Source organism: Temnothorax curvispinosus, unplaced genomic scaffold, assembly GCF_003070985.1.
Source record: "Temnothorax curvispinosus isolate PA1 unplaced genomic scaffold, ASM307098v1 QBEX01010321.1, whole genome shotgun sequence".
Lineage (NCBI taxonomy): Eukaryota > Metazoa > Arthropoda > Insecta > Hymenoptera > Formicidae > Temnothorax > Temnothorax curvispinosus.
The window spans coordinates 124,925-140,647 of record NW_020220101.1 but is presented as its reverse complement, the minus strand read 5'-3'; the positions used below and the strand labels follow the sequence as shown (position 1 = coordinate 140,647).

Below are 15,723 nucleotides of genomic sequence, written 5' to 3'. Positions count from 1 at the left end.
TCGAACACCCGCAACGCGGAATGGCACTGCACTGTGCGCCGGAGTGACGCGACGCTTACGATTTTCGTATTTTTAACTATGTTCCACTATTTAAAAAAAATTGAAAAAAATATAAGTTATAGTGGACACTTTAAGAGAAATTTTCGTAAAAATTTCAAAGGGGTACCTCGAAAATATCACCCTAAAAAAAAAATATTTAAAAATTCAAATATTTTTTTTTTTGGTCTTTTTTTTGGCAAACATTTTGGACATTTTTTTTGTTAATTAGTTTTATTAGTCTACATAACATATATTTTTTTCATCAAGATCGGTCAAGTGGTTTTCGAGAAAAATATATTTCTTTATTTTACTTTCTTCCTGCATAACTTCTAAAAAAATGAATTTTTTAAAATAATATTTGGTGGAAAGTTTTATCATATTGGTATTAACTTGTGACATTAATGTCAGCTCTGTATAATCAAGGGCCGATTTCACATGCTTACTCCGCTAGGCCCTTTGGGTTAAAGCCGCAATTGAATCGAGTAAAAGTCGCATACAGAACACATTAACTTTTTATTAAAATCTTATATATAAATATTCTGCATCATGTATGGTTCTGGATCATATATAATCCACATAAGTTATCTTATTAAATACAAATAAAAACCATATTTGATTCGAAGTGTTATATGATCCACATAAGTGATCTAATTAAATTTTAATTAAAGCCCTATTTTATTGTGGATCATATTTAATCTACATAACTGATTTTAATAAGTGCAAATTAAAACTGTATTTAAACAAATATAATTTTAATATAAACTCTGGATTTAATTTGAATTTTACCCAAATTAAATATGATTTAATATGATTTTAGTTAGATTCATATTAGATCGTTTTTCGCGGGAAGATTTTACCACAGGTTTAAAGTTTAATTGTACAAGAGATTCATTTGTACAAGAGATTTGTACGATATGCTAAAGATTAGAAAGCTGCGATATATATATTGATATTCCTCGATACTTTCGCTACGAAAAATGTCGAATCAAGGACTCTGCTGTTAAAAAATAAAACGCGAAAAGTAGAAGACGCTGTGGAATTTTTGTCATTGCAGAAACGATAGAGATATTTCATATAATCCATAAAACGTTCGCGAAACATCGCGTATAATTCTAAATGTTCGCTCTATTAAGGGTACCTGGGAAAGTTGCTGGGTATTTTCGGCTTCTTGACAGACAAATGTCACAAAGTCTGAAAGAGTGTCATGTCCGTTCTCAGGATACTTTACTACCCCTGTAGATCCAGGATGTTCCGGCTGATAGTAAGCGAGTCCAGGCATACTTTGACCGGAGCCACCGGTTAGTCCTTCGTGAGGCGAATGCAATCCTGAAACACATTTCCCAATGATCATCTGGTCTGATTAACGACATCGATGTCATGATAAACCACCCCCTTAACTTAACGCTTGTTCTTTCCTTACCTTCGCGAGCAAAGAAGATTATTTTACTTAACCTTTGTCTTTCTCTCTTTTTTGTCTCTCTTTTTAATCGAAATTGGATGATTTACATTATATCGCGACCTATTTACAAAAATCCTATCTTAAAATCACATACAAAAAATGTTTCGATCTCTTTTGCGATACGCGAAAACGGCATTTTTCTTCCGAATTACAAGTCGTTAACAAGTCTTCACCTATTGCCGAAAGACAAAATTATTTTGTCCAATTTATTTGACGGCTCCGTGCAAATTTATTTTATCTAAGATTATTGCGTTTATTGTTTCTTTACATCATTTTAATTATCATCAATAGTAACGTGTAATTGAACAATTGGTAATAATGTTTGTTGTACAAATTAGTTGTGTTTAACACCTAGCTTCGCTTAATATAGAAACATTAATTTTTTTTATTATGATAATAAATCGCATTCAATTACGCTTACATATATGTACGCGTGTTTATACCGAATCACGAAATTGAGATAAGTTGAAATTGAGATAAGTTACACACATGGAGGTAGAAAGAATCGTAGAGGTAAAACGTATTAAGCTAATGAAAGTAAAATATTCGATTAAATCTCTCCCCGTATATACCGTTTCTTCTTTCGACGGCATTGTAGCTTAGCCCAGTTTCGTAACTAACACACGCATAAATATACAGATAGATAAATACATGGGTAGTTAGATAAGGGCAGAAAAGTCGTTGTTACCATGAGCTTGTTAGGGGGTGGTTTTAGTGACGCATACAGAGCCGATCAAATTCTGATCGGCTTATATCGTCAGTACAGATTATATTCCAAAACTATCGCAGCTTCTTTCAATCACGAATTCTTCAATAAATTTCGAATACTACTTTTAGTTCTAAATATTTCTGGTCATTTGGCCATTAAAATAGAAAAAATACAATTTCTCTTAAATTCCTGCAATTCTCATTGGTCGATTTAACAATCGAATATACCATCAAATTGTCAATAGAGCTTAGAAACATCAATCTCGGTGATTTAGTCGAAGAATTTATAGATGAAAGAAAGTACGATAATCCTGGGACACTGTACATAAATATATATATATACATATATGACGTACATACATACACATATACGTATGCATTGGATGATGCATTCCAAGCGTGAGACCGAATGGATGAAATGTACATTTATAAAATACTGCATTTTTAATATAATATGAGTTAAAATATATAGCGTGTTATATAATAGTCACAGTTAATTAGTTATGGCTTTGTAATCCATCGCGTTGCTTTGTATCGAAAATGTAATAATATTTTATTAAAATAATATATATATATATACACACAAGTAAATCTTGCTGAAAGAAACTACAATTAGGTTGTAGATCATCAATTAGATCTCTCAATCGCGTTACAACAATCATGTGCTATTAATACTATCAATGCTATTAATTTAGTTTATACGATAACAGATAAGGTGTATTTTAATATGTGATATTTAAATAATTCTTATATATATACACATATCTGTGTGATTAGACATAGTATGCATATGGTATAAACTTTTTAATGGCGCTTTAAGTAATTTATTTTGTGCACGGCATAGATAATACGTGTACGCATAATACGTGATAAGATATATACATATACGTATGTAAGTGTGTGTACGTGGACACACCAAGTGCAACAATATAGTGCAAACATCAAACAAACAGCAAGATAACAACGACTAAACAACACATCAAAAACATCAAATTAACAACAACATCAACATCAATACAATGATTAGAGTATATATATATATATAGATATATTAAACAACAACACCAACATCGCAACGATAATAGTGTAGGTAGTACCGTACGGAAAGGGCATAAACGTTTAATCAATATATTCCACGCGAATCAAATGTTGATCAATTAAGTAAGTCAATTAATCCATCCAGCATACGACATACTCAGAGCATTGGCCGTGTGACAGTGAGTAATATGGAAACAATATCGAGTGTGTGAGATGAAACTAAATCATATAGTGCACGCTTAGACGGCAGCCTTGATCGTGGCTCGACCGATCGATCGTTACATCTATTTTCGGCTGAGAGACGTAATTAATAACCATAAAATAGGTCGCTCCTTGAATGTCATTCCTCAAAGGCGATTGAATGAAATTTGTATCTGAATGGCACTCTTCGCTATTAAAAGTATTAACGCAAAAATATGTCTCTCCCAGAGAACTTTTGAATTTTGTTTTTTATCTTTCGTTTGTTCATTCGTATAAAAATGAATATATTGAAGATATTAATTCCGACGCACATTCTGTTTTTTTTTTATTCTTTAGATACAACCAATGTAAAACACCATTTTAAAAAAATATATGAAGGAAGCAAGAGATCCGATCATTACTTAACTTTTCATCGCCATGCTATTTGCTTCCACATTATCAATTAAAGTTTGCGATATATTATGTCATTTTAGTAGCCTAGAATGAAATCTATTCTGATTAATAAATGAATATTTATTCCGATATTAAATAATGTTAATTCTGAAAATTATAAAGATTTGCTTTGGATCGCCGAGCCGCGTCGAGACTGTATCGTCGAATTATTACGTGGGGGTTGTTAAATAAAGACAAAAAGAACAGATTAACAAAACAGATCGCCAAACATACAGACAGACAGACAGATAGATAGACAGACAGACAGACAGACAGACAGACAGACAGCAACAACTAGCTTGCTAGGTAGACCGTACTACGCATTTTAGCAAGAAAAGCCGTCCGTCTGTTTATCCACCCGGTTCCAACCACTATATCTGCCTTTACTATGTAATACGGACGATGCTTCCAAATGTGATGGAAAAAAGTTTTAGGAAATAATTACTTTTAATTTTGTTAAGTAGCATATTTATTAAGTTGAATAAGGCAGCCGTTAACAGACAGATGAATCAGACGGACAGGCAAAGAACTTTATAAAAAGAATATACATATAATATATATGACGTTACATATACATAGATAATAAAAATATACTAAATATAGAGAACGTAAAATCTATCATTATTTTTTAACTGTTATTTTTCTTTTTTAAGATTGCAATATTGCAATATCTTTTTTGTATAAAAGGTCAGAAAACTTAGTATTTAATAGTATATTTATTTTATTCTGTAATCCATTTGTTTACCTCATATAAATGTTACTACCATTTTAATTGCAATTACGTTAATTATATTAAAAAGAGAAGAAATGAGTCGACTGTAATAAAAATTAAGGTAAAAAAAAAAGATGACACGATTCTCAACTCGATATTTAATGCAAGCGTTGTTCCGACTAGTCGGGCTAATCTCGATCATACTACTGAATCGTTCCAGTTCAGCAAGTAAAACATTCATCGCACAAATCGTGCGTGATAACGACTTGCAAGCAACACTAATCTGAAAATCGCAAGTCCATAATCTGATAATGATAATTATTATATCCAAAAGACGTATCGTAAATTCGGGATGATTTATTATTGTGGTTCGGGCATTTAATTTATATCAATAAGAGGCACAATACGTGTGAATCTGTGAGTGAGTGTGTGTGTGTAAAATACATACACATGTATCTTAATATTGATAAATTGCTTTTTTTTAATATATTTATGTTTATGTATATGTACATTTGGTATGTATATGCGATGAAATAAGCTGAATAAAAAAACACTCACAATGAACGAATTATTACTCAACTTATGACACGTGTGCAATAGAATCGAATGGAAAATATCGTCTCGTTTTGTTACCAGCAACACTATCAAAAGAAAGTAAGTAGATGATAGGACGATCAGTTTTCGGCTCGACAGTCAATGATATTACAGTACCGCATTAACGATGTTCGTGCACATAGCTGCAGGCGGATATATATGTATGTGTATAGATAAGAAACACAATATGCAACATCGATCTAACACATATATATATTGTCGTTAGTGCTAAAACATAACATTCTTGCGACCAGGAGCGCAAGCGTTTACCATGTCGCAATCAGATGTCAGGCGGATTTCTCGCTCTAAGGAGGATTTGCCTGATAAACAGAGGATCTTGAATTAATCAACGTAATTTTTTTCGGTTTAAATTATTCGATTCCCGTTTAACAGGAATCAATAACAGGATTTGTTTTTTTTGTGCTGCTTAAATGCTAAAGATATTTGAAGAACAAAGTCGTGAAGTAAAAATTTATTTATTTCATATTATATGTGATGGCTTTTCATGCTTTTTTTCACATTCTTTATTTTATTCTTACTAATATTATATTGGCATATATGTATACATATATATATATATATATATATATATATAAACTGTATATATGTATATTAATAACAGGATTTGTTTTTCATATATGTATACATATACAAGATTGTCCTCAATAAGTACAAAAAATTAAAGGGGATATTTCGTGACTTATTTTAGAAAGAAAAGATCTGGGAATGTTTCATCGGTACTGGAAAATGGTTCTTAATATCACATGTACGCATACTAAATTTGATTAAAATATCTTTAAACGTTTTCTGTAAACCTGTATTTTGAAAACGAAACAGTTTAAAACATATGTTTATAAGACCTTTTGTAAAACAAGCCACGGAATATCCCCTTCAATTTTTTGTACTTACTTAGAAAACATCCTGTATATCAGAAGTGCGTTTCTCATATATCTTGTTCTTACATACGATCTCGGATTTCAATTTGGACATGTCTCGATGACACAGGTTGGGAGAATTACGGGCTGACATTATTGTAAATAAAAGATGATCAAGATCATGTTTCCGCGCTTACTTTATTTACGTAATAATCTGACGTCCGCGACGATACAACAGAAAATACTGCTACTACTATGGCAGACGTACAGATGCTTATACAAAGAAACTTAAAGCGCGCTTATCGAAAATATTTCGGTAAGTTAATTCTATAATCAAACATAAGATTTTTATATAATATATTTAAATAATATATTCACTGATTTAAATAATATATTCCATCTCTATTGCATCTCGCATCATTTTCAACTTTAAAAAAAATTTTGGTCTTACATTTTAGATAGAAATATATTTTAAACTCGTCACGTCTATAAATTATTTCAATTATCTCATCAAAATTCTAAGTAATTAGTCGTGCGACGGAAAAAAAGATAGAACAAAGCAAAATAACGGAAATTAACATGAGTAGAATAAAAACATAATTGTATTTATTAGAAAACAAAAAATGTGAAATAAAGTGCCGAATATGTGGAATTTGATGATATCGAGTGGGATTAAGTTCCATAGAAAAACCTTTATTGAAATTAGTAGGCACTAGGCACAGCCTCCAATATTACTTTTTCGTCGGATATAAACATGAATAAAGCAATTTCACATACTGCTATTTGTACATTGAATTCTGTGTAGTCGTTTCAATCATTTGACTATTGACGGAATGCGGCAATAATCAGACATTCCAATTACGCGAAACTCAAAGAGAGTTCAATTGTATAAAATTTATTTTTTTATTTATTTGCAAGTTCAGCGATAACGCTTTACAAGAAGTGGATGAGAAATGGAAAGTTTATAGGATATATATATATATATATATATATATATATATATATATATATATAGATGTATAGCTAAATGAATGGATGTGGAATATATGTAGATGAATGGAGATTAAATAGAGAAAAGAATATGTAAATAAAAATATAATTAAAAACAAAAAAGAGGAAAAAAAGAAAACAAGAATATGAATTTATGGTGGTAATTTACTACGCTCTTTAATATACCTTCCCTAAACACTTAATTAAAAATATACAACAATTATCGTGAACAATAATGACATAAAATAGTTGCATAGTAATTCTAGAAAAGAGAGAAGAAGAGGATGGAAAAGGAAGATGGGAAGGGAGAGATAAAGGAAAAAGAAAAGAGAGGAGAGGAATAAAAAAGGCAAACAGGCATACAGGGATGAAAAAGAGAAATACGAAAATTGCTAAACGTTATGACACAAAGATACTCAAGTTCGTAAGATGTGATAAGCCTTCCTATTCGCGCCAATATTCCAGATACACATGTACATGAAGGCAGGTAAACTGTCCTGACGACATCGATAGCAGAACAGGAGAAAAAAATGTCATTCGTGTTAGATGATGACATCGCGCGCGAAAGTAAGAGCACGTACGCAGAAAAAACCTGCGCGTTTCGATTCCGCCTTTCTAAAAAGTCTCACCGACACCCCATCTTCCGCATCTCGATAAGGACTACAAAATAGTATCATAGAGCGTATGACTCTCGTAATACGAGCGTACCAGAACATTTATGCACGAGTCCATGCGCATACAAAGTTATGAGTTTTTACCGAACTAAACCACGACATCCAGGAAGTATTTGCAAAAATCAGCCAAATTGTACATACAGCAAAATTGTACGGAGTTGCCCCTTCATGAAAATATTGGAGAATACGACGGAGAGAGGTTTGGCACATATATAACAATTCGTGAAGTACCGAATTTCGCGTGACGCAAATATTTGGATACACTTTGAATGCACGGAATGATATTTACGATTTTTACGACTATACGATACAGACACCTATCAATCCAGAACAAATTTTCAATTTGGTTACGAATACTTCGTAAAAAATAAATACTAGTTTTAAAATACTCTATTTTCATCGAGAGTTGACACGTCCCACATGAACGAATTCGATATAGCTTTTCCAGATACACAAGTATTTCGTTGACATATCTCTCATAGTATACATGTACATTCACGTGATGGAAAGCATATTTGTTATTAAAGTAATAAATAAATTGGTAATTGAAAATAATTACTAAGTTTGACATTGATTATGTAAGATACTTTAATAATCATATCAGTTTTATATCTATTGCAAAATGTAAACGATATGGTGCTAGATATGTACGCAAGCGTAGAATCTAAGAATATGCAGAGACTTACAAATCTCCCATTGTCTTGCAATTAACACATAATTATCCCGTATGTGTATGCGCGTACAATAAAACAGTCACGTGCGTAAAAATGTTTGTGTGTATGTGTGTGTATACATACATATACATGTAGAAAGAAAGAGAGAGAAAGAGAGAGAGAGAGAGAGAGAGAGAAATAGAGAGAGGAAAAGACAACAGTCAATAACCAGTCACAAAGTACCTTTTAGTCGAGTTAGCGAGCTTCTCTCTACGCTCAGGGTCAGACTGAAACAGACATCATGACGCGTCATTTTTAACGCGATTCATTAAGATAGTCATTGATTGGTAGACAAGTCAGATAACTTGATAGGTTAATAGATGGAAAACGTTTTTCAAGACACAGACAAGACATAGAAATTGGCAACTCGATAAATCTGCTTCGTCAATGTGACGAAAGATCAACGCGAAAATTATTTGTGATCGATTACACGTAGGATTTGCTCTACGATCGTTACATGTTAACCGTCGTGACGGAGCAAACTCGTTCTCTATTTTATATATGCAGGTATATAATTATGCAAAATATACAAAATGTCCCACAATTTGCGATCGTAATTTTAATGACATATTTCTGAGCAAAAAATGAGACAAAAATGTCGAGGCTGTAATAGGTACTTTTCAAATAGGAAGCATTTACAAAAGATAAACCAGATAATCTAAAATTCTTATGTTTGGGGACGTTGCACAGTGATAAAGATGTTCTTGCACCCTTATCGACTCCTTATGAGAGTAAAGTTATTATATGTACGTACATACAACAATGTTGAAGTCATTAATTGAGTCATATTTAAACATAGAAAATAAGTATATTGCACATGCTGGTAATCGTAATCACGTAAAAATATTTTTTATAGGATATTAAAAATAATATATATAACAAATTATCAATATTCATAAAATGTCACAGACAACTTTAAGAGCAAAAACATCTTTCATCACTACAATGTACCGTCCATAAGTGCCTAAAATTTAGACTACTTGATTCGTCTACTAGTCTACTGTAAATGTTTCCCATTTAAAAAGTATTACAGTCTTGATATTATTACGATTTTTGTCTTTTTTTTTGCTCAGAAATATGTTTTATTCATTAACATTACGAGTCGCGAGTTGTGAGACACTCAGTATATGATGCGTAATATATCAAAATATATATGAATATAATTGTGTGGGAGAGAATGTGCGAAAATTATTTATTTAATAATACTGTAACAGCATTTCTTTTCTTGTATAATCCCAAGACATATCTTATTGTTAGCAAGAACGTTACAGTCATTATAGTAATATAATTTTTTAAGTAAAACTTTCTTCACATAAGTGCGCTGCTCGATGGTATAACAAAAAATCTTGTTAATTATTATTTGTTTTAACTTTTAAAGATTAATCAAATAAATTTTCTTAATATTCCCTATTATTTATATTTAAAAAACCAACAAATAATTGTTAATAATGGAATAATGAGAGAACAGATATAATTTCTTTTTATATCTAACAAGATTTAATATATGTAATAGATTAGCTACGCATGTAAGTATACAGGATGTTTGATAATAGGTGTAACACCACTCGAGGATAGATAGAGCAGGTTAACTGCTAACTATTAAACTGAATAGAAATCGTTTTGCGAGCTTCTCAATAATTAATAAGAAATTGATTAATATATAAGGAATCGCAACTGAATGTGCATCCGCGCAATTCAGCGGCGAGTTCAATTGTGCTGATTCTCGCAGATCTTTATTAATTAATTTGTCATTGAACTCACAAAATAATAGAGGATTTTTCCATTTAGTTTATCCCGTTCTACCTACCCACAAAACAGTGTTACGCCTGTATCAGATACGCTATATACAGATAACATATAGGTAATCGTTATGAACTCAAAAAGGATTCACCTTTCCAAATTTTTTACGAATTTGCGTAATTTGTTCAAAATAAACTTAAAAAGAATTCCTTGCTCTCGTCTTGATGCACTTCGCAGATAACACATATCCTTTATACATGTAAAAACAGCATTGCTGCAATAATTAAAATCTTCTTCCCTATAATTCAATCATTTGCGAAAATGTAATACACACACGCATCACATCTTTGTTTTGATATTTCTTTGGAATCTATTAGATATTCAATTATAAATAATAATTTTTAATTCACATTCCCTACCAGGACCAATTTTCAGTAACTTTTCATTCAGATCGCGTTGATGACATCTCAAGTAGTCGAGACTAATAATTTTGCTTATAACATATATTACATATATGTATATAATATTTATAAAACTATAAATTCATTATTATTAAGAAAAAGGTGCATAATGTTTCGACGATGATAACTATATTATACATATTTTAAGCATCGATATATAATTTTATGAATTTATTTTATGGCAGTGTTATATATGTATAGTAGCAAAAGTATCAAACGAAACGGAATGAATTAACAGCCTGAATTAAAAGTTCAGAACGTAGGACGCATACGCCCTATGCAGCAGGGGACGGGCATATTAAGATCGCAAGTTTTGCTGCGTAAGGAATTGATCAAAACCGATCGACTACTCTAAGGAACGAATGATTACTTCTCAAAGAGACGAAACAATATAATATAATATAATAATAAGGGAGGTTTCGATCTTCTTCAACTATCAATTACTTCGTATTTTTTATATTCAATCATCTCTAAACATTTACTCTATTTTGAACAAGCGTCTAATTAACGACGCACATTTGATTAGGTAACAGAAATAAATATATCGAATGTTGTGTCGCAAATAATCAAATAAATATTTGCACGAGGATTCTCATAGGTTTTAATCATTTTATATTTAACTTTTTAATTTTTAGTATATATTTCATGCGATCTCTGTACATCAACGACATCCCTTGTATAGATCCTGGATTGTGCTTGTTTAAATGTGTCGTAAGACACATGTGTCTTACGACACATTTAAACAAGCGGTCACATTCTTTTGAATGTCATTGACGTTCTCGAAACGCCTTCCTTTGACGATTTTCAATTTCAGGAACAACATGAAGTCCGCAGGGGCCAAATCCGGAGAGTAGGGAAGGCGTTCCAACATTGATACCTCCTCTTTGCCAAAAATGTCTTCACAATGATACTCGATTGCGCGGGTGCGTGTCGTGCGGAAGATGCCAATTGCCGCGTTCAGCAAAATTCGGCCGCACACACCGAATTCTGAGCAGTAGTCCTTGCGGACTTCATATTGTTTTCCAAATTGAAAACCACCCTGAAAAAAGACGTTTCCAGGATGTCAATGACATTCAAAGGAACGTGACCGTCGAACTTAACAGCCTCTCTTGTGACACACTTAAATAAGCATTCCAAGATCTATACAAGATGTCATCGATGTATAGAGATCGCTGAGAAATATATTTAAAACTAAAAAGCGTTTATTTTATTCTATGTTACGTATTGTGATTTTTATTTTATCAGTCCCGGAACTTTTTGGTTCGACCTTGTATCATTGAGAAATTTACATTGTCAGAATTGTGTGTATTTAAGTAATTATTATACGCGAAGACAATACCGCGTGTCACATCATAATCAGTCTGAGAAATTTCGGATATTACCGCATACACACATAATTTTTCATATTTAATAATTCATATTTACTATTAAACAATATTTCTTTTTTAAAGTTTAAGCAATTTTCATAAAATTAATGAGCTCTATACGACTTAACCCGCTTCATATTTACCAGAGATATAATTGTTTTAAACATACATGACTCACTCGATATGAGTCAAAGGGTAACATAAACTTTAATCAATAATTTTAAATTGGCAATAAAAACAGAAGCGATCAAATACTATCTCCAAGATTCTTCACCAAATATCTATATGTCGATTTACCAATTTGATATATCAGTAAATTTAATTTAGACTTATCGCATAATAAATGTTAAAAATGTGTGAAACAATTTCAATCAAAATTTGAAGAAGGGTATGTATAATATAAAAATATACGCTGCATGTTAATGGCAGATCATTTAAAATATATGACTCGTTGATTATTAAATAAAGATTAAATATAGATTGTTACAGAGAAAAAAGAAAAAAGAAGGATAAACTGATCTTTCTAATTTAGCATATTTCCAACTTGTTATCACGTAAGATTAAAAAAAAAACAATTATTCAGATTAATTATGTAAGTAAAATTTAAATTCTTTTTCTTATCGTTATTAACTTGCATAAATAGGTAGACTATATGCTTTCCATTCAAATTTACATTTTAATATATTTAGAAAAGGATTAATGACACAAACTTTAAAAGATTAAATCAACTTAACAAGTTCACCAAAAAAGTACAAACGGAAGAAAATATTTATCAAACCGTAAGCCATTCCGTAAGCCAAATATACAGGATGTATCATAAATGTGAACCATCATTTCAGGAGCATATTCTACTCATCGAAATGAGCAAAATAGTTCATATAAATATATGTCCAAAAATGTGTTTGTGAAAGGATGAGAAGACGCTAAGAAGACGGGCGGAGCAGTGTATTTTGACTGGAAGCGGTTACATTTGTGCTTTAAGATTTGTTTTTATTTCACTTTTATTTCTACTGTTTTGTATTGTCGGAAATAAAATAATACGCTTTGTAATTATTAAGTTTTAACCCAAACATAACTGTAACGTGAAAACACCCTACATATAGAAAGAGAGATAAAAATATAATATATTATTAATTGGCTATATACAACTTTCAGTTTGATTTCACTAACCTATATAATTTATAGTATTCTTTTGCGAATTTCGATATGTACATGTACACATAGAATTATTAATGCCAATTAATTTCCAATGATGCCTCGCGATAAACACTTAAATTGACGTATTGAGGCATTGTGTACATACATTTATAGTCTTTTATGAAACAAGATCAAGAATGTCGTTGAAAAAAAATAATTGTTGCGAGTTCCAAACAGCGAGATTTAACTATTCGAATAGGTATAATTTTCCATTCGAATATCAGAAATGACAAATTCGAGGAAAACAATGCATATAACTGCTAACAAATAACAAATTAGCACACAATTCACCGCTTATCGCTTCTCAACAATATCGTTTCTCTATGATCGAGATGCATGCGATAATTAATGATCGACAAGATATATTAATTTGATTCTCTGCACTCAATGTGAAGCGCACTGATCGCTCTAAAAGCATGATCGACGCGATAAGTTCTGTTAGGTGCGTATTAGTTAAATATATGTAGTTAAAAAGTTATTGATCACCAAACATGCGCCCCAGATCCGTGCACGCACGCGAAAGGAAGAGAGGGAAGAAAAAACAAGAGGAAAAGGAGGAGGCGGGAATAACGAGAGGACTCTAAAGTCGTGTCGTGTCGTGTCGTGTCTTACAGAATAATAGCGTACCTCGATACAAGACATCGCGATTCAATGGTGCGAAGATCGTCGATGTCTCACTTCGATGATCACTCGTTTCAAATCGTAGTTGAAATTCTACAAATCTCCCAGTGTTTATCGAGAAACACTTCCACGGAAATATTTACTAATGCGACGTACACGTTATTCGTTATGTATTACGTATTCTAATTTCGATTCTGCTATCGATAAAAAAACAGTAACTCCTTTTCCCTTGTTAGTACAATTTTCATTTATGTAAATCGAAGATTCCTAAATTCTAGCAGTTTCCACAAACTGTGGCTGCTTAAAAACAATGTAAGAATCTCATTCGTCATCAACCGCAATATTTAAGTTAGCTATCTTATAAATTATCACGTGCGGAGAATACACGGGAGAGTAACTAAATCTAAATAATCATAAATCTCTAACTTCTTCTCGCGTCAATAAAACCTTAGCTTGTAAGCTCGATAAAGCAGGCTTACAAATATATCGTAAATTCTTCAAACAATATTCCAGAATATTTTCAAAGTTTTCGTTCGTTTTAAGTACCGCTGGATGTTATATAAAATCTATTTATATAACATATAGCCCATTTTTCGTAACTTGACAAGCTTGGTTCATCAAATTGAAACGGTTTTTATTAAATACGAATTGCAATATTTTCTCATTTCTAACGAGCGTAAGATTTCGAGATGCTGATATATCGCCGATATTTAAAATTTACATTAAGAAATCGTTTGTAAAAAAAAACCCCTGATTTATGAAGAATTTGCATCGTTGGAAAAAGCATATCGCCCAACATTCTGCAGCAATTTTAGTAAATTATTCAATCCTCATATTAGAATATACATTTGCAGATGTCTCGTCCATCCTTCCCTCTTCATGCGAATCATTGGATGGCAGCTAGATTCGAATAATTCGCAACGTTGCCGAGAGCGAGAGATAGAGAGAAAGAAAGAGAGAGGGCGAGAGAGAGAGAGACAATTCGTAGGTTCGATAACCGGCGAAAACTGAAAAACGAGTACATACCCGTTTGCGAATGCGGGGATTCTATTCCTCGATGTCCATCCTCCGGCCTGAGAACCGACGAAAATGTCGGTGCACTCGAAACCGTTACTGTAGGCGGCTTCTCAGTCTTATCGTTCCTTATTAATTGATGAACCGGTGGTGGACCTACGCACAAAAGAATACATAAATCAACATAGATCGACATTTCCAAGCGACAAAGCGAAAATCTGAGATGATCTGCGAAATGATCGTAAGGCAAAACGCGATGTGATAGAGAAAGTGGAATAATTTGAAACACCTGTGCAAGTTGAGCTATGACAATGTCTAGATTATTAAGTGTTATAACCTAGCGGCCAGTAGTAAAATTATTAACTGCTGGTCCCCCAATCTAACGCGTACAAAGCGGCAGCGTGGCACAATGTGTCATAAAGTTAAAAATTAAAACTGAAGATTTGATGCATATCGCTCACAGCGTAAAGTTAGTACATGAACTTTTATTTTCCAGTCAATCTACTTCACAGATTCTTTGTCGCTTTTTGTTGCATGTAAAACTATGATAGAATTTTAATGTAGTCTATTTATTTAGCAAGTGTCATATGATACACATTTCTATTGTGTACGATGAAAAGGTAAAAATAGCGATATCGGATAATTTTGAGATAGTTTGCACAAAGTTTTTAATAAATTAGAATATAATAAATATATAATATAATAATTATTACAGACTATTTCATTATTAATATGCATTAAAATACGATAAAAATTACTTTTTGCAAGATTAATTAAGTGTTTCAACTTGCCCAATATGATCCAAAATACCCTATAAAATCTACCTTCGAAAAATTCTATAAATAAACGAAATTTGTTAAAAACGCGTTGTAATGAACATTTGGCATT

The 15,723-nt window shown here is 31.9% G+C and overlaps 1 protein-coding gene across 6 annotated transcripts in view; it reads right to left on the bottom strand.

Annotated features, from left to right (window-relative positions):
- The window catches only part of LOC112460130 (nuclear factor 1 X-type), a 37,068-nt gene that overhangs the window by 3,436 nt on the left and 17,909 nt on the right, over positions 1-15,723 (bottom strand). For all 6 annotated transcript variants that reach the window (XM_025024656.1, XM_025024662.1, XM_025024657.1 and 3 more), the window contains 2 exons: positions 14,848-14,991; positions 1,178-1,365 (listed from right to left, as the gene is read on the bottom strand). In XM_025024656.1, coding sequence (XP_024880424.1) covers positions 1,178-1,365; positions 14,848-14,991 — 332 coding nt within the window. The remainder of the gene's footprint in view (positions 1-1,177; positions 1,366-14,847; positions 14,992-15,723) is intronic.